Raw genomic sequence first — 26,030 nt, 5'->3', positions numbered from 1 at the left:
AAATTGTTGTTAATGTTTAAAATGCAATCTGAAGTGCATATGTTATTTTAAAAAAACCATAAATTACAAATTTTAAAAGTTTAGGAAAAAAAAATAGCAATCATTGCTTAGCAAAAGCATTTGCACAGAAATGTGTATCTTTGGGGTTTGTGGATATGCGTAGTTTTCTAGCATGAAAGCTGAATATGTTATTCTTTATTTTATTTTTTTCCTGTTTAAAACTGAGTAGATCTAAAGGAGACAGAGTTCCTTCTGGGTGCTTGTAATAAAGTACCAAACCTGATATGGTCATGAAGGTACCGAAAGCCTTTTGGATTGTCACTGAAAATAGAAAAGGTGAACGCTGACAAGATTTCAGATTTTTTTTTTTTCCTGGGGACTGAGGGAAACTGAAGTTAAAAATAAAGTCCTCGTATGGTCAACATGTTGGAGGAAATTCAAAGACTCTCATAAAATAAACATATTTTAAGAAGTGTTTTGAATTTCACTGTGTAATTTCTGGCCAACAGAAATTACAGTTGTATCTTTGGAGGGGCATTATGTCAGATCAATGGTCATTATGTGAAAAAAATAAACTGAAAACTTGATTCCTTAACCCGTTCAGCTATTAAAATGCGAACATGAAGATGAGAGCTTTTCTTTAGATTTGCTACTAGAAAACTTTGCGCCGCTGTGTTGCAATTATAAAATATTTGGGTTTGATGTTACAGGAGATATGTAAATTGTTCCTTGAAGAAACACAAGTACAAAGCGTCGCACGCTTTGGCAAAGGAATCTCAGCAGTAGTTATTAAAAAATACAACAGTTTATGTCCCAAAAAATAAAGGAAATTATCTGAAGCATGTGCATAAGCTAACATACCCCAGCCCGAAGCATGCTGCAAGTTGTTCCTAGGCTATATTTAACTGTAACCTTTGGAGTCTTAAAGTCTAAGGAGAATATCTGTGCTGCCAGGTAACGGTGATTGTGTGCATCTGTGTATACATACACATATATCCAAACATGCGCACGTATGCCCTTGTTTTTCTGCAGCATTATTAAGAAAAGCCGTCCATACTTCACCATGTTGTTACATGTGTCTGTCTGCTGATTATAAAATGTGTTAAACAGTATTTAAAAAACAAAAAAATGCAGAGCTGCGCTTTGATTTATTCAGCGAACAAAACATATGCTCGCTGTTCTGTTCTATGTAATTCATATGATCAATAAAATTTTCTTTAAAAAGAGCAACTTTGGCATTTAGAAGGATTATGCTGCTGAAGAAAAAAAATGTTTCACTCTTGCTATATGTAGTCAACCTCAATGTTCTTGCACCAAAATAACTTTCTGGCTCACTAACGTCTATTTTTGTGTATTTATTATTTCTAATCTTCAGGGTTGAAGCTGTATATTGCGGCTGTTATCCGCTGTGTCCCAAAGCCTTGGTGTACCCAGAGATATTTCCAGGTAGCTGCTTTGTTGCATATTCCTTTTGCTGAAACGTAATAACGTGATTCATGCTAAAGTATAAAGTTTGAGAATAAACTTGAGCAAAAGCAATTGTTTATTTGGCAAGCCAACATGTTAGTGTTAAGGAAAATTTTATGTGTTTTAATACATTAGACGAAGTTTATATTTGCCATCTGTTCTTTTAAGATAACACAAAAGCAAGTTTTGAAATAGCATTCTTCATTGTTAGCATACACAACCCGTAATGATAGATTTTTGTTAAAAGGTCAGTGATGCTGCAATGGTTTGCAGATTTTTCTGATACACAGAAAAAAAAAAAAAACGAGGCCTGAAAATCACACCAAATTATTTAAACAATTTAATACTTAATAGTATGCAACTGCAGTACAGGATACACACTAATGTAGTACCAGTTCTTTGAAAAATCTCATCACTAAATGTATCACATATGCATTGTGTTACATTAGAATAATGTATTTTAATCACCCAAAGGAGATGTCTAAACAGCACAACTACACAGTCTTATTTAGCATTAAACATCCTTGTGAGCTGAGGTAACCTTATAAAATCATGCTTAAATAATGTAAAACACGAGGCGGCACAGAGCAATATGCATTTTTAATTAGTAAAGTGACTAATATCGAGTGTGTGCTTTGAGGTTTTTGTTTCATTAAAAATGTATCTGTTTTTCCTGCAGCTGAATATCTGTATTCTACACCTGAACAGCTTTTTAAAAGGCTTCAGAATTTCTGCAAGAGACCAGATATTGTAAGGAAACATCTCTATAAGGTAGTTGTTCAGAATAGTTTTACATGATATAATGCCATATTGAAGTACAAAGGAAAAAACCCTTAAAAAAACAACATTTAATTAACATACTAATGTTTAAAGGAAACATGCTAGGGAGGGATATTAGTCGTTACACTAACAAGGATTAATTAAACTAGATGCCAGTTGTATTAACCTAGGTCTTATGAAATACGTGCACTTAATGCATGCTACATGCTTTTTTTTAATTTATTGTTTTCTAAAATGACTGTCCTTTACATTTGGACCCAAGAGGCTTATAAAAATGAACCTGGATTAATGCAACTCATTAGTTTAAAAGGAAAATAAAAGAAAGATCCTACAATTATACTAATGAGGATAAGCCTACCTTCCTATCCTAATTTAATCTTCAGTCCTCAAAAAATGCAGGTGCCTGGTATCAGGTAAGATTTCTCTGCCTTTTGGAATTATTTGAATTATTTTCATAATTACGATTATTTTCACTCTTTGCTTTTTAAGGTATGTTAAACATAAAAAAAGTTTATCGGAAGCACAATTTACTGGTATTTATCATGTCCTATTCTTGGCAGTTATTTATGTAGAGAAAGTACAATTTCAGTGGCAGACCTTCCATTCAAGTTTTGATCAAGTGTTCAATGCTAGACTGACTTTCACATTTTTAAGAGGTGTATTTATACTGCTAGGAGTCACACTTTTTTTTTTCTTTTAATTACGCGATTGTAGATGAAGCACTGGATTTTATATTACTCCAGTGAAGAGCTATTACTACACGATGCTGCTTTTAGAAAAATAACGGCCATTTTCTGCACGCTGATGTGTAAACTTAAAGAGTTTTACGACTTTTACAGTCCTGGCTGTGCCATGGGCATGTTGGCTACACATTACCCCTACACGACAAAGGTGTTTCAGGCTGTAAAAAACCTGAATTCAGCTGAAAGTCCTTAAAGGTTTGGGAGTGCGTAGAAATACTCCTCGTGTCACCCGTGCAATACAAATGGGGTCTTTTTAGTGTTTCCTGGCTGTCGCCGTCCAGGCACACTGTTAATGAGCAAGTTGAGTAATCTCCTTCTTAATTTGGAGGCTCATGCTGCCAGCAGACCTAACCTCATCTCTCCACCTTCCTCCCTCTGGGGAGCAGAAAGTGTTGGGTCTTGCTGTGTGTCGTCTGCCTCTCTACCCCTTCCTGCACACATGTAGCAGGAGGAGCAAGGGTTTAGCCCACGCCTGACTTTTTTTCTGACCTAAAAATAGACATTTACATAATGATACATCAAAGATGATGTTGTTCCTGCAGGAAACAGTTAAACTTCAAGAAAAAAGGAGAGAACCAAAAATGCAATTTAACACCCAATTTCAAGCTCATTATCTTTCATTGTCTATTAACTTGGCAATGGTTCAGAAGGTAGCTCATAATAGTTTAAAATGCTGACTGAACACTTCCAGTGTTCAGCATTACTTCTTGAGTCAATAGTATCGTATAGTTATACATGGTGGCTTCAAAGGGAAAAGAGTCCTTAAACGTTTACCTTGACATTTCCCAATGCTTCAAGTTCAGCTAATAGTTGCGTTCACGTAGATCTTCTTTCCGCGTGTGGATCCCCAGCTCCTAAGCAGAGCCATGGTGCACTAAAAATGGAAATAACGGTAGAGCAAATACTGATGTAAAATAGTATGGGTTGAAAATGTGTGCACGAGCCCCATAAGCAAAATGCTAATTTGCTTGAAGGATTTTTTCTAAAAAAACCCTCGGAGTCATTTGCAAACAGAAGCTGAAGGTGTTTGTCCTACCCCTTGTACAGGGGCTTGTGCACTATGAACAGCCCGTTTGGATCGTCTGAGTGTTTGAACTGAACATCTGCAACAGGTAGCAGCTGAGCTGAATGGGGGATCGTTTTAAAATGAGTAAAGCAGAGCCTAATCCAGAACCTGTGAGCAGCAGAGAAAAGATCCCTGTTGTCTTTAATAGGCTTTGGATCAGCTGGGAGAATACTGTTAGAGTTGTCTTTTTGTACCTACACCCACGTATGCCAAGTCTTCCTTTCACAAGGAAACTATCCGCAAAACCTCCTAGAAAAACGCTAACTTAGATAAGTGCTCTTAATGTCATTATAGTTGGAACGATGCTGCTTTTTAGGGAGCTGAAACGAGTGAAATCATGAAGGGTACGCAGCACTTCCACTGTATTTTCATTTTTTTCAGATCAGTATAATATTATATATACGACAGTGAAATAGCAAAGGGACCCCAGCACAGTAGTGCATACTAACTAGCTACTTTTCTTTCAGAAACCTTCCTGACTTGCTCCCTGCCTGAAGTTCATAAAGTAGCTGTGAAGTCTTGAAAGCAAAAATGCTTTAAAAGCAAATAGTACTTTACTGGTTGAGGATTCAGCTGCATACATCAGGAAGTAATCATCATCAGAAGTACCTTGGGTTATCCTTTTACATATTGTTGGGGTTTTATTACTAAGGATATCCATAATAATTAGACAGCGGTCTAATTAAACAGGCAATTTATTCCTTCAGTTGTCCTCAGTGCTTGCGCTGACAAAGTTAGGGGCAAAAGGGAGATAAATGGCACCAGGACAGTCAAGTTAGGGAGCCGGACCCCGTGAATATCCCTGTGAAAATGCACAGATCAAGACATTAAACTGCAAAAGCTTAACTCGATGGAGCAGATTCATGCTGGCAGACTTTTAAAGATGTCCATAGTGTAAGCACCTATGAAAACCTTTCCAAATTGATGTATTACTTACCCTTGTGTTCTCACAGCACCCAAGGCTGGCTCATTTGCATTTCAGCATTGCCTTCTACCAGTTATTAGCAGAAGATAGAGATGAGTGGAAAGCAAACCTCATTTGTTATCAATTATTTGTTCTATTCCACTTTTATGGAACCAAATGTAGCTCTCTGGTTCTGGGTATTTGTGGTTGCCAAAGTAAGCGCCAGAATGAAGCAAGCAACAGCAACAGGGCATCGATTTCCCTCGGAGTACACCATAGGACCTGTCAGTGTTTGCAAGCTCCCTATCTAGTAGATTTAAAATTAAAAAAAAAAAAAATAAAATAGGGCAAAGCATTTGTTTCTGCATTATTTTCTTGAAGTTTACCTTTCAGTTCCCTCACTTCAGTTTCTTAATTTAAAACAGCATGTATAAAGAGTATACAGTGGAAGGGGACAAGAAGAGTTGCCAAAAGCCAGGCATGGAAGGAGCTGACAACTTTAAATAATCTCTCCCAGCTCTCCCAGCCCTCCCAGCTGAATGAGTGCTGGTTGACATGCTGTCAGCTTCAGTTCCTACAGAAAAATCCTACTCTCACTCATGCTTGTTTAACGGAGAAAAGAATTTGGCCCACTTTCTGACATTCATCTTCTCATTTCCATCACACTACAGAAGCTCACCTGCCTATGAAAAGACACATGGCGTGATTTTTTTTTTCTTTCTTACACCACTGTAGAAGGAAGTCTGCTGAATTCAAAGGGATTAAACTGCTGTAAAATCAAATTAAGATCCCAGTTAGACCGTAGACATCTGAATTGTTTCCAGTCTCAGGATTTGGCTGTATAGGGCAGTTCTAACAAAACTTTCTTTTTTTCTTTTTTTCCTTCCCTTTTTGCTCTGGTTTGAGATAGAGCAGTATCTTTGGTATTTCAGGAAAACATGTAGAAGGGAAGACCGCTCCTGATCCAGCTTTAGCATTTAGGCACAGCTAGGAAAGCAGCAGGAGGCATTCTCAGCCTAAGGATACGGGACGCTGGACACATGAGGATGTGGGGGAGCTTCATGCCAGCTGTCCCATCAGCCACTCAGCCCTGTTGCAAGGAGCAGTAGTTGTTCATAGTTCTTGTACAGGCTGCGTAAGAGCCAGGGACAATGCCTCTTGCCCTTATCCTTACCCACTCCCAGCAAAACTCCACAGCAAATTTGTTTTTCCGTAAGGATGCTGACTGCCACTCTGGATCAGCACGCCATGTGTTGAATACCGTGTTTTTGATAGTGGTGAGCATCAAGAGATTTGGGAGAAGGCTGCCAAAGGCAGAAATAGGGTATTAGAAGTCTTCTTGTCTTTTAGAGTTAGAGATTGGTCCTAACCCTGGACTTGGAGATTTTATCATCTTTCATAATCTTCTTCTAGCATTAAGTATAGCGAGGCTCTACATAACAGTTCTCCCTTTGACATTCAGGCCCTTGGAAGCCCCTGTTCTTGTCTTTCGTGTCCTTCTATAGCAAAGAGGTTCATCATATATTTACAGACGAAGTTAAAAGCATTTCCTCCAGTTGGCTCAGGGTTTCCCCCTCCTTCCATTGCATTGAGTGTCTCCTTGTTCTGGAGGTGGTCACTTGGAAGCAGAAGCTCCCCATTCATCTTTCCTATACCATTCATTATTTTATAAACGTTTGTCAAACCCTTAGGGTATCCCAGTCTTCTCAGTCTCTCTTTGTGAATGTTATTCTGTGTTTATATTCTTACCGCCCATCATTCAAACCGTTTTGATGCTTGAGAGCTGTATTTGTGCTGGTGTTATCATTACTTTACGGAGTATTCCAAGCCATGCCATGAGTTTATGGGATGTGTTGTACTCTGATAATTTTCAACCTGTTCCTTATGGAGCCAAACATACTGTTTACTTTTTAACGGTGAATGTATATTGAGCAGATGTTTGTTTACAGTGTTCTCCAGATCTTTTGTCCTGAGCTGATAAAGTTAATTTAGAGCTCTATAGGATGTGCAAATAGTACAAAGATTTCCAGCAGAGCATGTTTGCAGAGAAAAAAAGAAGGCATTATATTGAATTTCTGCTTCTGCCTGGTTAGCATTAGATGCCGGTCAGAAGGAGGTTGGAAGCACAAGTGGGAAACTTGTATTTGCCTCTTGAGATGCTCAGTTTCCAGGGAGCATAATTTTAAGATGGTTTCAGAGATGGTCTAAATCTGCTTCTCAGAGCCTGTATGGGAAGGTTACAGCAGCCTGGAAACTCTGGAGTGCAGCATGCTGTGTCCATGCTCTCCCATCTCTGTGTCAGTTAAGCATGGGATCCTAAGTAAAATGTATATGACATAAGGATTTCTTATGTGAAAGAAAACTTTGGTTACTCATTTAGAACATAGAATCATAGAGGAATTTAGGAGGGGACCTCTGGAGTTCATCTGGTCAGCCTCTGCTCAAAGCAGGTCCAGCTTCGAAGTAGGGCTGGGTTAAGTTGCTGAGGGTCGCATCCAGGTTAGACTGAAGTCCTGACATTTTTCATTCCCATATATATGGCTCATACAGGTGAAATCCAGCTAGCTTAGGAGGTTTGCACAGCTGGGAAGATCTGCTGGACTGTGGGACACAATTTAAGCATTTTGGGTCAACTTTAGGTCTTCAAGCAGCATGTGGGACTGGAAGCAGCTGTGGTAGAGTAAGGTCTGCTAGCTATTGTGGATCCTCACTGCAGAAGAAGTGAGCTAGCAGGTAGGCTGTTGAAGTTGCCTGCTAGGTCATTCTGGGATCCAGCCATGCATATATAGACATAATATATGTCTGTGCAGACATATATATCAGTGTGTATATATATATGTACGTATGCATGCGTCCTGCACCTGAACTTCTCCCAGGATTTGCCTTGCTCTTGGCCCTCTGAGGTGTATAGCTAGGAGATCTCAGTTCTCTGAAAATGTTGGTTTATAGCTCGTACCAGTTGGCTGCACTTGTAGAGCAGGAAGAAATCATTCATTAAGAAAGCAGTTATGTGTGCTTCTTTCAGCATAAACACCAGGACTTTGAACTTCTTCTTATAACAGTATTAGATAGCTTCCACTTTAGAATTAGAAATTAAATGAAAGCTGTCTGATGAACCGCAGCTGCTGCAAAATGGTAGATGGAGAACTGGGTCAAAGGAAATATGATGGACTTTGACAGAAAAGTTGCCAAAATGATGAAAACTTTTCAAATTGCCTTGAGAAAGAAAGCCTGAAACTGTCTTCCTACTGTTGTAGTTGTTCATTCTGTTCCGAACCACCCTATGCAAGGTACCCACCAGGGTATCTTGCATAGATTCACAGCCAACATTTGATGGTTTTTTGTTTAAAGACAGAAAGAATGAAATAAGTGTCAAAAGGCTGATATATGAAACTTTAGAACAGGCCAGTTCAGGGAAATACTCTATTGAGGAATATTATATAGCTCTGTCTCGGGCCTCACAGTGCACCCAGTCCATGTAAACCAACGCTGTCTTGATGGTGGTTTCCAAAGGTGCTTGGAGTTTGAAAGTGGAGCTCCAAAAGTAATTACTGTAAGCTGCTTTCCACGTTGATTCTTCCCCAATACTTACTTACAGAGCAAAGCAGCTGGGTCACAGAGTAAACCTGACCCGATACAAATTGGCTCTGTAAATCACTCTGCTGTCTTGCCTGCCAAATCTCAGGTTTTTTTCTGAATAATAGTCTCTAATTCTCAATTCTTTAAAAAGTGCATAAAATGTATGCCAAATCAGTACTGTCTGCTTGAACTCCAACTGTCCTGAAACAGCAGGTCTGAATGGATGGATGGATGAACAGTCCTTATTACATTCTAAAGGTTAGCTCTGAAGTCTACTGATGGCAGAGTAGATACTAATTGCTTCAGTTCTGATCTTAGGACACAAGAAACAAATAAGTTGATTATTTCTTAAAAGATATTGTACTCCTACTACATCTCATTATGCTGCCTGTTCTTCATGGGGAGATCTTGCTTTGTGTGAAAACTTTGCTTCTCTTGATCTCTGCATATTTAGGAACTGTTGACTGAATCACTATTCTGTGAAAAAATGAATGCTCAGACCTTTGCAGAGTTATCACTCCCAAAAAAAGGAGTTGGATTTATTCTCTCCAAGGTTACTCTGAAATAAAGCCCAGAAGCCAGACCAACGATGGTCAAGCAGGAGAATTAGGCCCTCGGTCCTGCTAGTTCGTGGTTCTGCCATGTCTGAGGGTGCGAGGGGCAGGTCAGTCCCCGTGGGTGTTCAGTCCTTGGCGTGTCCACCAAGACCACCAGTAAAGCAGATGGATGTTTGATGGTGTTCATCCAGGAGCAAATAACCTAGGGCTGCCGACCAGCTTACCTGCCTTTCAAAAAAAAATGCAGAACTCACCCCGTTTCCAAGTAATGCTGCGTAAGCATTCCCTGACCAACTTGCTTCCACCCCTCCTGAAATCCCGGGCGTTGCAGAGCGTTTCGGCAGAGAGCCACGCTCCTTCCCGCGCGAGAGACGTCCCTTTTGTGTCCCAGCATCTAACGCGGCTTCGTGTGCTTTTCTCTTCTGCTTCCTCGTAGGGCGAGACGGCTGGGTTTTCTTGGGCAGCGCTCGGCGGTAAATTCAGGTCTCTGCTCGCAGCAGAACCGAGGGAAGATTTGTGACAGATGGGGCTAAGTCACAAACTTGCAGCCTCAGGCAGAATTGTGGAAGTTTCCAGAGTGTGCCCATATTTACCTGATCAGAGAGAAAAGAAAATCTGCAGAGGAAGCCGAGCCTGGCTGCTTGTCATAGCTGACACAGAGCCATCTGCCACAAACCTGTGGCGGCTTCAGATCTCCAATCCCTGCCACCACCCCAGCTCAAATTAAATACAGATTCTTAGAGACGTTATGATGGTTACACATGTCCTCGGCATCACATGCAGGAGACTGTTCAAAAAAAATATGTGGCCTGTTGTGTAACCGCACTCATGTATCCCATATGTGGTGCCACATTGAATTTCCGGTTGAATCTGTTTTTATCCTTTGTACTGGATGACATGGTGCCTGAATTCTTTCTTTTCGCCGACACGATGGCAGCCAAGCTGCAGCTTCAAACGCTCACACTTGGCTGAGTTTCTACCTAGGTTGCCAGGTTATCATTGGAGCCTTATTGTGTCCTCAAAGGGCCACAGGGCCTGAAAGGAGGATCCGAATGCTGCCGGACTAATTGGGCAGCCATCTCTGGGTTGTTTGGAGGCAAAGGGCTGCTTTAGCACTTTTTTTTTTTTTTTTTTTTTTTTTTTTCTTGCAAATTAATGACTCTCTGGCACAGGGGTTTTTAAGTGAAGGTATTAATAAGGGGTCTGGCAGGTAATCCCATGATTCGTGGAGTTACATTTGCATTTAATTAATCTTAAAGAAAGCTGAAAGATAAACAGCTGTAATTCAAACTAGCATGGGAAATATGCTACATGGTGCCATCTATCCGATAAAATGAAAGCCGAGACACTTGTTTTATTTCTCTCAAGGATGGAGAACAAACAGATAACAGTCAAAATACTTCCAATAAAAACCAGTAGTTTAAATGTAACGGCAGTTCATCAAGAATCTTTGCATCCAGTTACAGTCTTTTAAAGATAAATCACTTATGATTCCAGCAGTCAAGCTGCTATATTTGTTGATGTAAAATGTTTTGAAGATGTAGATTGTACAATAAATTTTTAATAAAGTGCCCACTGCAATTTTTAATTAGCATATCTCATTCATGTATAAGTGTGTACATCTATCTGTATGTTTATCACTATGCATATCCTTGTGTCAGAGTCAATGAATGCAATTGTGTCTTTATCTGATGAAGTAGAATCTGTTTTGCAAGTGATAATAAAACGTTATGACAATTCCAAGATTTTCAACTCTGCTCTGGGAAGAAGCAAGAGGAGGACTCTCGATGTGAAGCCTGGTAAGACCTCTCTTTGTGGACAGCTGTGGTTTGAGCTTCCCTTGTGTCAGGCAGGGTAGCTTCTCTCCCCATCCTGGCAGACTGTCACCCAACAGCATCGTTCCTTTGCCCAAGCTCCATCCACAGCAGGTGAAAGGCATGTGCAGGTCCCCCTCCACACACATGCCTTGTGCCCTCTGACGCCATCAAGATGCTAAACCGTCCTTTTTCAGTGCGAGAGAGAGCACGTGGTACCTCTCGCTGAAATTACTCCATTAAGCAAGCAAAAAACCCAAGGGAGATCCAATGGTAAGCGTTCGGATATTTTCCTAGCTCTGCAAAGTTGTCATTTTGCCTTGTATGCTGGTTTCTCCTCATTTTTGCTAAACCAAAGCCCAGCTTGGGTCTAGGTGTTCAAGGTGGTTGCGTAGAGTGGTCTTCTCAAGATGGAGTGTGTAGGTGTGGTGGTCATACTGGGTAGAGCCAAGTAACGGGCCTGCCTTGCACTTCTTAACGGAGTGTATCGTAGATGTTCACTAATGTTATCACACCTCGCACCCAGTAAGAGCAAATCAGAAATTTTGTTTTGTCTTTACTGACAGGGAAACTGAGGCATGGTCCAATGAAAGCGAATGGGTTCAACTTTCACAGTGAGTCATTCTCCAAATCAATAAAAGGGAAAGAAGAGGTGCTGTAATGTCACGCTAGGGCTTGTGGTGAACAGGGTGGGTACACCAAAGCTCTCTGGTTTCGAGTTGAAGATTCCTGCTGTCCTCAGCACACACCCTGATCCGGCCCATGACTGAAGGAGGTCTTGCCCAGCTCCTTGGCGAGGTGGTGCTCTGCCTTGGTTTACTTACTGATCAGTGATACTTGAACCGTACCCAGCTCAGCCTGGTAAGCGAGGCTTCATCTTGTTGGAAAATTTTCCCTCCGCGTTACAAACCCTTGCAAATAACGTTTTATAATAGCAACACTGTGAGAACTTTAATTGCAGGATAATAAATAGCAATGCTGCATTATCTTCTGATATTTCTTAGCGAAGATACAGAGCTGCTCAAGAGCAAGGGTGAAAATGTCCTTACCACATCTCCTAGGACCTTCAGGTTGGCCTCATGTCAGGGACCACCCTGGCCTGTTTTGGGGTCCTCAGTCAAGAGGGCGAGGTAGGACTTCCAGGTAGTCGGAGGTGGTATTTCCCCTGAGGTAGTCTTCCCCCCACCAGCCTACTGTAGCCTGAAACAACCTGAGGAGTTTTGCCTCGCAGTTTCTGAAGATCAAACGAGACAGCCGCTCCGTGCTGCTTCATTTAGAGCCTTCACTTCAAAAGGTCAGAGAGACAAATTGGGATCTCGGTCCCATTGTTCCTACACACATGAGTAAGCGGTGAATGCAGAGACCTAATCTTATGAGTAAAATGACAGAATTAGCCCTTGACTTACTTTCATATTTATTGATGTTTCACCTGCGTTGACACAGCATCTGCAACCGCTTTGATACAAGTTTTGGTACGGAGTTAAAGCCGGATGGGTTTTCCCGGCTCCTGCCAGACTCACCAGGCAACGCTCCGACCAGACAGCTCCTTGCCTTCCGCATCAATAACAGGCCAGCACCTAATCCTACAATCCTTTTGTCTTAGTATTTGAGATCACAGGAAACACAGGTTTATTCCACATGAGAATTGTCTTTTCCCATATAATAGAAAAGAAAATCCTAAAATAACTAGGGAATTTTGTAGCAAACCATTTCCAGCATTCCCAGCCCCGCTCCGGTTGTGCTGCAGGCACCGGGAGGAGCCGGGGTCCAGACCAGCTTCCATCCGGGTTTGCAGCATCGAGACCTCTGATTTAGCTCAAAGCTGTTCTGAATTAGAGGCTAGATTTTTCTAATTGCCTTTTTAAAGACCGAGCCAGCAGTTCATTAGAAATCGTGGAGCAAATTCTGCTTCTCTATTACACCAATATAAATCTTGAATGAATTTATATCAGGATAACTGCGAGGGTAGAATGTACCTCCCATATTGTTCTTCAGATTATTAAAAGTTAAAGGGCCTTGAAAATTAAATTCACCTTTCCCCATTCAAGCTGTTTACTCTTTTGTTTTTTATTCCAGTATGGACAGTTGAAATGAATTAGCCAGTCTCATTTCTGTTCATAGTCACTTTTAAGTTTGGTTCTCATGTACTAGCCCAAGACTAGTTTGTGTGGAAAAGACCGGAGGGCATTTTCTTTCAAACAAATTGTTTTCATGGGAATAATTTCCTAGAGAATTATATTAAAACCTTTCCATGAATCCTTGATTTTGCAAAAAAATATTTTCCTCATATATATATATCCTTGATTTGGGGGACTTGGCAATTCTTTATTTGCAGATATAAATGAGCACCTTAATGAAAGTCCTTGAGAATTTTACCCTCTAATAGGCTAACCTTACTTAACTGAAATACTTTTTAAACGATTCAGTCTGGTAAGCGAGGCTTTGTCTTGCAGGAAAATTTTGCCTCTGAGTTATGAACCCTTGCAAATAAGGTTTTATAATAGAAACACTGTCAGAACTTTAATTATAGGGTAATAAATAGCAATCCTGCATTATCTTCTGGTATTTCTTTACATTCTTAGCGAATATACACAGCTGTTGCTGGAAACTGATAATCAAGTGCTATATAACTGTGGTACAACTTTGCACCCACCCTCCGTGGAAGCAGCGGCGGCGGCAGCAGCGAGCGCTTAGCGGGGAGGAGGCAGCGGGATGCGGGAGCGCAGGGATGCGGGATGAGGGAGTGCAGGGATGCGGGGGCCCAGGGAGGCGGCCGCGGGAGCGCAGGGATGCGGGAGCGCAGGGATGTGGGAGCGCAGGGATGTGGGGGTGCAGGGAAGCGGGATGCAGGAGCCCAGGGATGCAGGATGAGGGAGCGCAGAGATGCGGGACCCCAGGGATGTGGGGTGCGGGAGCACAGGGATGTGGCAGTACAGGGATGCGGGAGCCCAGGGAAGGCAGGAACGGGAGCGCCGGGATGTGGGAGCACAGGGATGAGCCGCGCAGGAATGCGGCAGCGGGAACGCAGGGAAGCGACAAGCGAGAGCGCGGGGATGCAGGAGCGCGGGGATGGGCCACGCAGGGATGCGGGAGCGCAGGGATGAGGGAACGCAGGGATGCGGGATGGGGGAGCGCAGGGATGGGGGAACGCAGGGATGCGACCGCAGGACGCGGGGAGCGGGAGCGGCTGCCCGGGGGGTGCCGGGCCCGGCCCGGGGAAATGCTCGAAGCGCATCTGCCACGCTGGGGGGGGGGGACACACACGGACATCCCACCCGGGGACAAGGCTTTTCCCATCGCGGAGGTGGGGGCAGAGAAGGGAACAGGGTTAAGCGAGGCCAAAGGCAGCCAAAGCAAAAATAATCCCAGCGATGATGATGCTGACGGCGAGGAGGAGCGCCGGGACGGGGGCGAGCGCGGCGGGGCGGCCCCGCGGTGCCTCCGCGCCTCTCCGCGCAGCCCTGCGCAGCGTTGCGGGCGGGAGCGGAGCCCGGCTCCCCCCGCGGCCTTCCGCGGTGCCCCGCGGGGCGGCAGCCTGCTGCCCCCAGCCGCCGTCTTGGAGGAGGGGGGGGGGCTGCCGGCCACTTTTTATTGATAATAAAAATGTTATTTTGAAAATAAGATTCTTTGGTAACATTTATAGTTGCAGACGGCAAAGAGAACGGCACTACCCCCCCCTGCGGTGGCCTTTCCGCGAGTGCGGAGTGGCGGCCCCAGCCCTGCCGGCTCCAGCTCTCCTACGGTTTGGGTGTCCGCGTTCAAAAAAAAGCCAACAACAAAAGAAAACAACACCCAAACAAGCAAAAAATACCCCCAAACCCCAAAAGAAAAGGCAGCCAAGGAGTGCGGCGTTGAGGAGGAATGGGAGGGATGCGTGCTAGGGGCTTAACCCTTAGAGCTTTGGAGGCAAAACAAGGAAATACATTGGAAAGGCATGTCTGTAAACAATGATAATTAGCCTTTTCAAAAATCATAACACTGATTAAAATCTCTGATTCATTATTTATTCATCACAGAACCTCTTTGCAGACCTGGGAATAGTGATTAAAACCTAAGTGCTTCTCAATTTCACACAGTGAGAGAGGTGCCTAAAAAGGGGTTAAAATGGAAAGGAAAGAGGAAACCAAGCAAACAGAATTCTTCTTTTAAGAACCAATACTTTCTTCTTCCCTTCCTGGCAAGAATACTCCTATTCCCCCAAATTTTGGTATTATGAAAATGTTTCTCATACTAAGTACAAGTGTTAGACTGAATCCAGTTGGTACTAAAATTGCAAACACACTTTCACTCCTAGAAAAGCCAACAGAAAGGAACTTCTTTTAACTCTGTAATAGCAGGTTACATAGTAAATGAACAACTGATGGTCAACTGGCCAATTATGGTATAAATATCCGTTGTTTACAGTGAGGTGTTAAATGAGCCTTTCGAGCACAAAGGATCAGACTGTCTAAGCTACAATTTGTGCTTCATCCCATTATGTCTCCCCTAAAAAGGCCCGTGCCGTTGTAGGTAATGCGCGCAGAACATATTTCTTTCTGTTGATTTTAGTTTGCTTTAATTCAATACACACTCTTGTTTACTTTTTAAAATTTAAATAAATGTCAGCATTGTATAATTTCTATGTTAACAAAGCAGTGAGCAAAATCCCTTGTATGTTTATAAAATATTATTGTTTAATTCACATAGTTTAGGAATTCCAAATGTTGAGAATAGGAAGGAGGCCAAATACCATCTGTTTATAACTATGATGCATCATCATATGTGTACTTTAAAAAAGAAGAAGAAGAAAAAAAGCTTGGTCAATCATGCCACTGTTCTATCTGTTAGGAATATGGTGAGGATTTGAAATTGCTCTGTGCAATTTGCAGGAAATTTTAGTGTGGTTTAATTCTGAGCAGGGATGTTACAGGAGTTGCTCACGTCTGTGTTGCTGTCGGAAGAACTGCATGAAATTCTCACGTGCCCCAACTACTGCAAGCACGAATTCAATCGCTTTCTCCCAGCCTCAATATTCCCCCCCTCTAGAGACCAAGAAACAAAAATTGGAAGCTTTTTTTAATACTCCTTATAGGTTTTGGGGGTGTGTATGAATTTAGGGGTTCATTTCCAAGTGATTCGTACATTCACGTTCCTGGATTTTTAAGGACAGAAAGAAAGCATGACGATTTTGAAGCCTGTCTTGCAAAACACAGGCTATAGACCATTATTCAGCTGATTCTGCAAATGTTTTAAAAAAAAAACCCTCGCTGTCAAATGTTAGTAGTTTTAGGTCCAAGTTAAAATAGGTCCTCGTTAAAAATAATACGTTCCATACTACTGAGTTGTATGCAACATGCATTTTAAAGAGAAGGTAGTCTGCAGGCTTAAAAACAAAGAGAGTGTCTCGAAGTTAAGCAGATAAGAAGATTTTTTTTTTCCCAAACCCAAGTTAATTAGCTAGTAGTCAAGCCTCATAGATGTCTTCCTACCTTTCAAGGGCTGAAGAATCCCCAGTAAATGTACTTAAACTTCCTAGCGAGGGCCAGTGAGATGAATGCAGAGATTAGGGCGAGTATTACCGTGCCTTCTCAGTGCATCCCAGCTGCAGTTCATCCTACTATTGATAATGATGCTTGGAGTTACTGAGGTGGTTTCTGAAACTCGCATATGGGGTCCTTTCCCCAAGGATGAGGAATAATAGCGGCACTCAGGTGGTACAGGGAGGGTCAGAACACATTTGCAGTTATCTTTGCCTGGTGCGCGGTGACTTTTCCATTGCGCTGATTTAATAAACTGAGAGGTACATTCAGGACAGGGGCTGTAATTCTCTAATACAGTGGGAGTTTTTTGGTTTGTGTTAACAAACAGGAAAATTAAAAAAAAAAAAAAAAACACAGGTGAAGGGAGAAACGTCTGGGCTTGTTGGAACCCAGCCCTGGCAGAATGCTGGTGCAGTATGAAACGTTTTGTGGCCAGACTCTTAGCAATTTCTGTAATACCACAATTTAGCATACTATATGCTGCATTGAAATGGCTGGGACTTTGTTTTTGAACTTCTTCGTTTCTACTGTTACATTAAACTTGCAGCATCTTGAATTACTTAGCTACACCCAGATAGAAAGTTACAGCTTCTTTAGCTCTATGCGCTGCACCAAGCTGTTACTGCTAAAAACTACCCATCCGAGTGTAAAAGCCATTTCCAGCCCTTTCCTGTATATTTTCCGTCATAAGTCAGCCTTTAAGATACTATTCTGAGACAGTTTATTATCTTGAAGGACTTAATTTTTTTTTTAATTAGAGAAAGAAAATGCCTTACACACCTTTCTTAAGTAGTCTTTGTGGAGCTGGTTCCACCAACAGAGATAGTTTGCTACCGTGTGATGTGTTTAATCTGCTTACGCTGACACCACAGGAGTGAAAAGCAGGACAAAAGCCACCTTCTGTCACTGCAGTTTGCAAAAATTCATCAATGTGAAATATACACAATCCCAACTTGAAAAAAATGGGTCTTCTGTGCCAGCTTCAGATAGCCAGGCATGCATTCCTGCATATTGCTTCCTATTTTCCATGGCTGTGTGATCCTTGGTCTCCCAAGCTGAGATAGCAATCAAGGGGGCAGATTGTCCAATTATGATGTGCACACCTGTCCATGAGGAATTGTATGGAACCCTCGTACTCATTTATCACTTCATTTTTACACACTGGAGTAGTTTTATGAGATACACTGATAGAAGCAGTTTCGAAGGTTGCTAAATACCATGTTCATCGCATGCTTGGTTTCATGCGGTTCCTGGGTGCTGGAGAGTTGGTGCAGAGAGATGGGTATTTCAAACCTCCCTCAAGCACAGGTATAAATTCTATATAAAGAGCTGTGGCTGAGATTATTCCCCCTCAGTGTAGTGGGAATATCTGCTCTACCCCTCGGACATCAAGGTGGGCAGTCACAGCTACTGAAATTGGGGCCAGCAGCTTTGCACCCAGCAACTGCACATGTGAGGGTGGTTGCATTTGCTGCTGTCAGAACAGCAAACAAAATGCACACCAGGCGTAAGGCATGCAGTAAGTCACAGGGAAAATGTATCCCCCAGGGCATCACGCTAACTTCTAACACCCTTTTGGGGCCTGAACACCTCGTGTTCCCTCTAGCAGTGGTAGCTGAGGGCATTCATCATCTCACAAGCTCACGGGCATTAACATTTAACCATCCTATAATTTGGTTTTTAAGTGAAAGCGGGGAGATTAATAAACTTAATCTAGCATTCACACAGATTTGAGGACAGCTGACCTCTGCCCTCTAGAGACCCAGGCTCATTTAAGAATCTGCATCTGAGAGAGCCCCTACAGTTGTAATGTCGCAGCGAGTCCTGTCCCCCATGGACTGCAGCATATCACCCTCTATGTCTGCAGCAGAAACAGTGGTGACAAGGAATTTGTTTCTTTTATTTATGTCTCCCGCTTCTAAAAGGGTCAGTGTTAGCAAACACAGCTCCCTCCTGCAAGATAGCAGGCTAGAGCAGCTCTCCTGGGGGGAACCATAGCAAAAGTAAAATCTTAGTCAAAAAATATTCAATCTTCCACTTTGTTTGTGTTTAGGAAAGAAAAGGAAATACAACCACAACAGAAAAAAGGAAGCTAGAATGTTACATCTCTGTTTTGGGGCACAGGTTTGCAAGTTGTGGCATTATCCTACAAAAATCCCCAAATCAGCAAAGCCTTTCATGTTGAAGCATTCAGCCAATGGAAATGGTGCCTCAAACTGCAAAGCATTATGTATGGATTTCTTTGCACATTTCACGTCGTACCATTCTTTGGAAAAATTTGGATAGGAGTAGTTTGTCAATGCTATTAATAGATATGTTTAATGCAGAAGTGTGCAATGTGATGAACAGCCTTGGCAGGAACCATATCCAGCCTGATTGTATTGTAATACTGTTTGATGCAGCAGTATGTTTGATCAGTTACAAGTGATGAGTATCATATCACATCAAACAATTTAATACAGTCTCATTGTATGGAATTATGGCTGCTGTCAATCAGCATGTGGCCTATTCCTTACAGATCTGTCTTTGGGAGCTGGAATACAATGGTAGCTACATAAGCATTAATAAATAAAGTGCTGCTGAAATTCCGTACAGACCTGTTGAGATCTTTGTTTCTCTTTCATGGCCTTTTTATTTTTTTTTTTTAAACTTTTTTTCGCTGTCTTCTTTTTCAGTGCTGCATGGAGATGAGGTCACCTGGTCAATAGGACCGCCAAGGGTGGGGCCGATGTGCTTTGAAGAGTGCTTGGAAAACATCTAGCAAAGATATGTGAGAGTTGTGAATTTTGTTTTTGCAAATAGCAGCCTGAGTATAAATCCACTGAACTTGTTTTCTGCTGAAGCTTCACAGAGTCTCTTTTCTTGGCTTCCTCAGGGAGAGGAGAGGCTACCTATTAAAAATGCATATGTTTTGTCTTACTGCTTGGCGCACCTCACTTGATAACCCTCTACTTTGATTTGGGGATGGCACTCTTTGAACTTAAAGTCTCTTCCTTAGGACTGATATATTCAAGGTGCTGGAGGGGAAGCCTATGTCAGATGAAAGATACGTATGTAAATAACAGTATAGAGGCGGGGTTTAAGGCATTACCCATTTTACTATTGGTTTCAGACATATGCTGCTCTGATGCTGGCTTGCCTTGCAAAACCTTGAAGTCCCTAACACAGCGTATGATTTTTAATGAAGTCATACTCTGCTGCCTACAAATATGGGGTCATGCTACACTTGTACAGTAGCAGCGATTTCAGTAATGTTGCTTATTGTGGTTGAAGAGGGCAGAAGATTGCCTTTTTGCATTGTGTGGCTCTGGGGTTTTGGAGCCTGCACAGACAAATTGATTACATTGCAGTAGGCCACACATTCAGAGAATAGAGGTGTCATGTTGAAAAGCCAAATTTCAGCAGCTGATTAATCAATGTAATGACTGTAAGTTTTTCCACCTTTTGCTACGGTCTCAGCCTGCAAATCTGAATAACATTGGTACTTGAAAGGGAAACCTCAGAAGAAATTTTTGTAGATTCTCAAGGAAGTGGTTGTTGACTTAATAAATGACACATTTCCTTCTACATACCAAATTATCCTAGGGGTTAAAACGAAGCATGGTTAGAGATAGGGACAGAAGTAAGGATATCTGCGTTTAAGAAGTATTTCTAGTTGACTTTGAGGTGGTGACTGAGCTGGAGCTCACCTCTAGTTTGGACGGGTTTCCATCACACGGATTTCCCAGGTTTCTGAAAACTGCATTGACCGATCACAACAAAGGACTTGGAGCAGTCAGGGCTGTGGAGCTAGTCTGGAGGAAGCTTAGCATTTATGTAACTCACACAACTTGAACTCAGAGGCATCCTTATAAAGCAAATAAATAAAGACCCAGCTTGCTCCTGTAGTATCATCCACCTGGTAATTCCTGAGCACTGTTCAGCCAGGTATTTTCTCTGCCTTGTAATCCAAGCAAGATAGACAAGACGCCATATGCTCTGTTTCCCATATGGGAATAGGTTGTCCTGTTACCCATGTAATTCTGGAATCTTATGATTTTTATGGACTATAAAATGGCCACAATTATACCCTGCCTTTGAAAATGAATCTGATTAATTCCGAGCCAAAGAGCTCCGTGGTGTCTGATAGCCTGGGTCTTTTACAGTGCAAGGTAATGTAAAGATAACAAGTATAAAATAAATTTTGCAAGTGCCCTTATAGCAAAATTATTTTTCTTCAGACCTGGCTCGTTACATGGCTACTAATGATAATCCAGAATCCCACAGCACCTGAAGTGGAGCGTGTCCTACCCCGGTTTATCGCATGTCTGGCATTAACTGGCAATGGCTCCGTCTGAGACCATGATCCAGTCAAATCCTGGAGGCCATGAATGTCTGGATGGTATTTAGATCAGAAAACTCATCCAAGCAAGAGGAGCATTGGCTTGCCACTAATCCACAGGAGAGCGGTACCTCCACAAGGTTATTTGTAGATTATAAGGCCAAGAAAGGACTGTTTGGATCATCTAGTGTCACGTGTATAACACAAGCCATATGACTTCCCTCAATTAATTTCTCTTTGAACGAGAAAACCTCATCCTCTACCGGTCTAAAAATTGCCAGTGATGCAGAAGCCACCACAACCTTTGATATTATTGGATATGGTGCTTTTGGAGATATTTTCTCTCAGACAAGGAGCCAAAAGTGACTTTTATCTCCTGTGATTATTAGATACTTGTTGCTGCTGGGGCGTGGATGTCAGTCATGACACTGAGACCGAGATCCCCTTAATACCAATACCTTTCACCTGGCTTTCCCTCGTGGTCATACCTCCATCTGGCATTCTTCATTTTGCCCATTTTCTGGGGTAGCTATTGCAAAAGGCAGTTCTTCAGCAGACACCACAGTGATTTGGTGCACAGAGTAATGGTCCATTGATAAATAGTGGCCCCTGCACAAATTTGGTGGGATCCACCCCAGATAACCAGAAATGGCATTGCTAAAATGATAACTATACCTATAGTTAAAAGGGTTTGAATTGCTGTGCATTTTAGGGGTCTGAAAAAAAATTAAAATTAATGGCATTGGTGTGGGTTGTGAAACTATTGCTGCTCACTGGGATGAAAGACACCATATGTGAGATGATACGTTGCTGATTTCTTATCTTCAGAAAAACTGTTCTTAAGGAGTACAGGGACAGAGTGATTTGTGCCTGCTGAAGGGGCAGCGTTTCAGGGGTTGGTAGCATGAAGGGGGCTTTAGAGAATTGGAGTGGATGTCATTCCCCCACTATACCTGAATGTAATGAGCTCAGGGTTAGCATTGTTGAACTAAAATGCCAGATTTTAATTATAAGGAGAAAAGTTTTTTAAAACAATCTAGTAGAATGTTAACACTGATTTTTGCAGTCATTCACCCTCGTTCGTACAACACATACATCTCCCTCTTCTAGCTGCACAGCCTATGAAATCTGTGAGAGAAATATAATGTCTTAAAGATTAAAATATGTTTTCTGGCTGATGAGACATCCACATTTCCCCCATTGCAATAATAACAAAAAGCCTCACAAACACAGTAAGATTCAGCGCCACCCACCCCCCCCACCCCCCCCCCCTTTTCCTTTCTGGGAGGGTAGAGGGAGCAAAATTATTGGTGACTTTTCATTGTGGAGAGAGTGAGCCATGGGGCAAGAGGACATCACTCTCCTCCCACCCAAGGGGTCCAGAGCATCCTGCACCCAAGTGACCCAGCCCTGCAGTGAAGTGAGGGACCCCCAGTTGTGGTCCCCCTGACCCAAGGACCGTGCTGCAGCGACACAGCCATCCCAGGCACGTAGGACGCTCATGAGACAGCTTGCTTTGTGCAAAGGGTGCACGACCCCCCCCAGCACGTGTGCCACTGACATCCAACATGAGACCTTCAAGCACGTCACCAAGAGGATGATCTTAAAGGTTTTTTCCAACCTAAATAATTCTGTCCAATTCTATATCTCTCCCTTCCTCTCCCCCCGCCACGCCACCTTTGGTGCAGGACCCCCAACGAGTTAAAAGTATAAGAGCTGCTCAGAAAGAGGTCAGCTAACAAATGATATCTAAATCCTAGTCCCAGATTTTCTGTTTTAAACATGCTGCACAACTAACACTGTGACACTTTGGCAATATGATGGAGAAAAAAACCTGTGCCAGCTGACTGATGAGCACCCATCTTTTTTAATTAATTGGGTTGAAAAATTCTTGTGTCAGTTTGAATGTAGGGGCTCTTTCAGCTGTGTTTTTCTGGATACATATATAGATATATCTAACTGCAGATTTGAAAGCCCAGTGTGAGGCCTCATAAATGATAAAAATATGTATATATTAGAATTATACACACACACACACATTCACATATTGGATAAATTGATACTTAAACATATACATGTACATATAATGTTCCGTTCTCTGTTCTGAGAGATATTTATAAATAGATTTTATATATATCTATTTCTATTATTCACAGCTCTGTGTGTGTGTGCATTGTAAAATCTGTTTTTTCCTGGTATGCTTTTTAGTTTTTAGCAGAGTAATATATCTGATTTCTCTTTAAATTAAATGAATTTATTTGTCTGCCTTCCCTTAATGGAATCAGTTTTGATATACTCTTTGTTCATGCTGTTACAGGCTTCAGTCTAAGGGCTCTTTGTATTAACTTTTTTAAGTTACATTACAAAGAGGTTTTAAGATTTCCCAACAGGCTTTTATTTAACCAGGGCTTTTGATCTCAAACCTGCTGGGGCCTAGTGAAATCCTTACCAATTCTCCAGTAACTCCTCACTATTGGAATTTGAAAAGACCCACCTGAAGGATTTAACTCGCTGTATGGCTTCAGCCATCCTTTAGATGCTTCTATTCATGCAGACAGCGAGGGGGTCGAGGGCACCCTTTGTGATCCTCCAAGTAGCCTAAGGTGCCCTTTGCATAAGTTGTACTCCTGAGGAAATAAAAATCAGGAGGACACAAACCTATATACCTTATTTCCTGCTATCTTTACTTAAAGGAGGAGCACAGGGGGTCTGCTTAACATCCTTTGCTACCTAAATACCTTTTGGACATGGGAACTCAATAAAGGAACTTTCATTGCATCCATTACCCTACTGCGGTGCATAGCAAATTAGATTTAAAAGGGTACTTTTTCCCTTACAGCTATTTCTATCATTTTCTTTAAAATTTCAATTTAGTGTCTAGTGACAGAATATTCTGTAATGTACATTAGAACTATATAACACCAATTATGCTAACTGTGAACATTATTTCAAAAGAATTAGTTATATTAAGTTATAGACAAACCGTTGGGAAAAAAAGGTCAGGTTAGGAAAAAAAGGAGCTATGTGATAATGTTTTAAAGGAGCAACATGAAGTGAATGCTCTTTTCATTTTTTAATCCTTTCATTTTGCATAACCCAACTGAAATTTCACTACTCACTTGGTCTTCGTTATTTAGGCAGGGGGATGGCATATCACTGTCTTAGTTTATAGCCAGAAATTGTGGTGTAAAACCTACAGCTGAGTCTTGTGGTTGTGGAGAAACATCATTTCCTCTGTTTTTGGGAAATGGGATCGCACAAATTCATGAAAAGTCTTTTGGCAGACACTGATGACCAGTACATAAAAAAAAAAAAAAGAAAAAAATGCTGGCAGACCAAGCTTGAAATAATATAATAACTAGGCACATTCTTGTCACAGTTTTGGTTGCCTGTTTTCTTTCTCATGACTGTAACACACATGATATGTCTATTACCTGCATTTTGTGTTAGTTTTCTCAGATTTTTTTTTTTTTTATTTCAGTCCAATGTTAAAATAAAACCACTCCAAAGAATGCAACAGAATCTAAATCTACCTTCTTTTTTCATGACTCATATGTCCATTTGTTTATTTGTTTTTGGTTTGTGGGTTGGAGGTTTTTTGAGTTTCAAGACGTTTGGGCTGCTTCTATGTGTCCATTTGATCTGGATGTGTGTTGCATTGGAGATGTTTTTGTGTAAATGAGTAAAATAAAAATTCTCTATTTTCATCCTTTTCTTTTCTTCTTTAGAACTGGTTTAAGACTTTTGCTGGAACAGTACAAGGTTTGGTTTTTTTCAATTTGTAGGGATTCCTGGCAAATCATTTGTGTTTGTTTGACGTCCTGTGGGATCAAACTGCCATGAATTTTGAATGATCTAAAAACTGTGTAGTTTACTTCAGCTAAAACCGCCTTCCACTTGAAAACATAAATCAGCTCAGTTGAAATCTAGTCGAGGTCTTTTTTTCTTTACACTTGGGATTTTCCTCCAGCTAGAGCTGGAGCATCGCTGTGCCGATCCCTCACATTCAGAAGAAGAGCTGCTGACCCCAGGATGACATTGCCACTAGCCATGTGTCAAATTGCTGAACAGAGGACAGTCATGACTGTCCACCAGGTATCAGCAAATGATGGGTCCTTGGCCAGAGCCTGCAATGTGCCCCACTTGGGATTGCGGCTTGTAACGGGCTCACTTGGGGTGAGTTTTGCTTTTTGGGGCCTTCTTACACTGGTCTAGAATTCAATAACTTCACAAAAGCCATAGGAATCCAAGTCAAGACTCTTTTAACTTGCAAACACAGCTCCAAGTGGAGTTGCAGTAGGAGCTTTCACTTTTTCTCTAGCAGGGAAGTGAAATTGAAAGCAGATGCACACACTGGCATTGTCTCTGGGGGACGGATGATATTGTTTCACCAGCTTGACATCTGTTGAGACTAGATTAAAACCCAAAATGTGCCGGGATAGTCCTGTTCTCTAGATTGTCTGAAAAGGGATTTGTCCCATCAGGTTTATTCGTGGATTCAAGCTTCCCTAAAAACCTGGAAGCCTCTGGTCTGGGGCTTCCAATTGGACTTTTTTATGTTAAGAAGATGCAAACCATGATCAGTAGGTTTATGTATTTGTGAACTGGATGTAAGACTCCATCTTTACAAGACAGTGGAAAGAAAGGTAAATTGGGAGGGGAAGAAGGAGGTTTTGATTGATGAGGTCTGACAATGTGTTTGAATGTGTGGCCATGTGCACTCCCAGGACAATGCTCCAGTCCAAGACCTTTATTCTTAATAAAATTCCTGAGAAATTTTCTAGACCATGTCGTCTTTGCCCACCTCAAAGAGGGGAGGCTGTGCTTCATGGGCACATCTTTTCCACTATGTTGTACTCATTACTCTTTGTCTTGGAAGGGTAGAGAAAGCCCTAATTTCCATGTGGAAGGCGATGGGTGCCTTTGTTGAGGGAGCAGCACCGGATGCTGCCCGGATGCTGGAATAGCCAGCAAGAAACCAGAGCATCCCAAGTTTTATTCTACCAACTCCCCCTGTGACCTTTGGTAAGTAACTTAACTTGTTGTCCTCAGTATCCCCAGTAAAATGGGAGACCTTAATACTTATCTGCTGGGATAACAGTGCTTAATACTTACCTAATTGGATGACAATACTTGCCTACATACCTCACAGGGGTGTTGTGAGGATTAATTAGCTAATGTTTGTAAAGTGCTTTGAAGGTGGAAAGAGGTATATAGTAGTGCTAAGCACTATTACTGCGTGCCAGCACCAAGACCTTAAAATGGCTAAGGACGGAATAA

The 26,030-nt window shown here is 41.8% G+C and overlaps 1 protein-coding gene across 17 annotated transcripts in view; it reads left to right on the top strand.

Moving 5' to 3' along the window:
• Positions 1–26,030, top strand: part of GTDC1 (glycosyltransferase like domain containing 1) — a 213,501-nt gene that overhangs the window by 175,488 nt on the left and 11,983 nt on the right. For 11 of the 17 annotated variants that reach the window (XM_074873805.1, XM_074873793.1, XM_074873792.1 and 8 more), the window contains 3 exons: positions 1,376–1,446; positions 2,147–2,238; positions 9,533–10,685. In XM_074873805.1, coding sequence (XP_074729906.1) covers positions 1,376–1,446; positions 2,147–2,238; positions 9,533–9,616 — 247 coding nt within the window. In that variant the 3' untranslated portion in view covers positions 9,617–10,685. Of the gene's footprint in view, positions 1–1,375; positions 1,447–2,146; positions 2,239–9,532; positions 10,686–19,104; positions 19,261–26,030 lie in introns of those variants that run through there. The other 6 variants (XR_012629533.1, XR_012629532.1, XM_074873803.1 and 3 more) reach the window with 3 other exon arrangements.

This window comes from Strix uralensis, chromosome 6 (assembly GCF_047716275.1).
Source record: "Strix uralensis isolate ZFMK-TIS-50842 chromosome 6, bStrUra1, whole genome shotgun sequence".
NCBI lineage: Eukaryota > Metazoa > Chordata > Aves > Strigiformes > Strigidae > Strix > Strix uralensis.
Note: the sequence above shows the minus strand (reverse complement) of the source record. Positions and strands in the feature narration are given on the sequence as shown.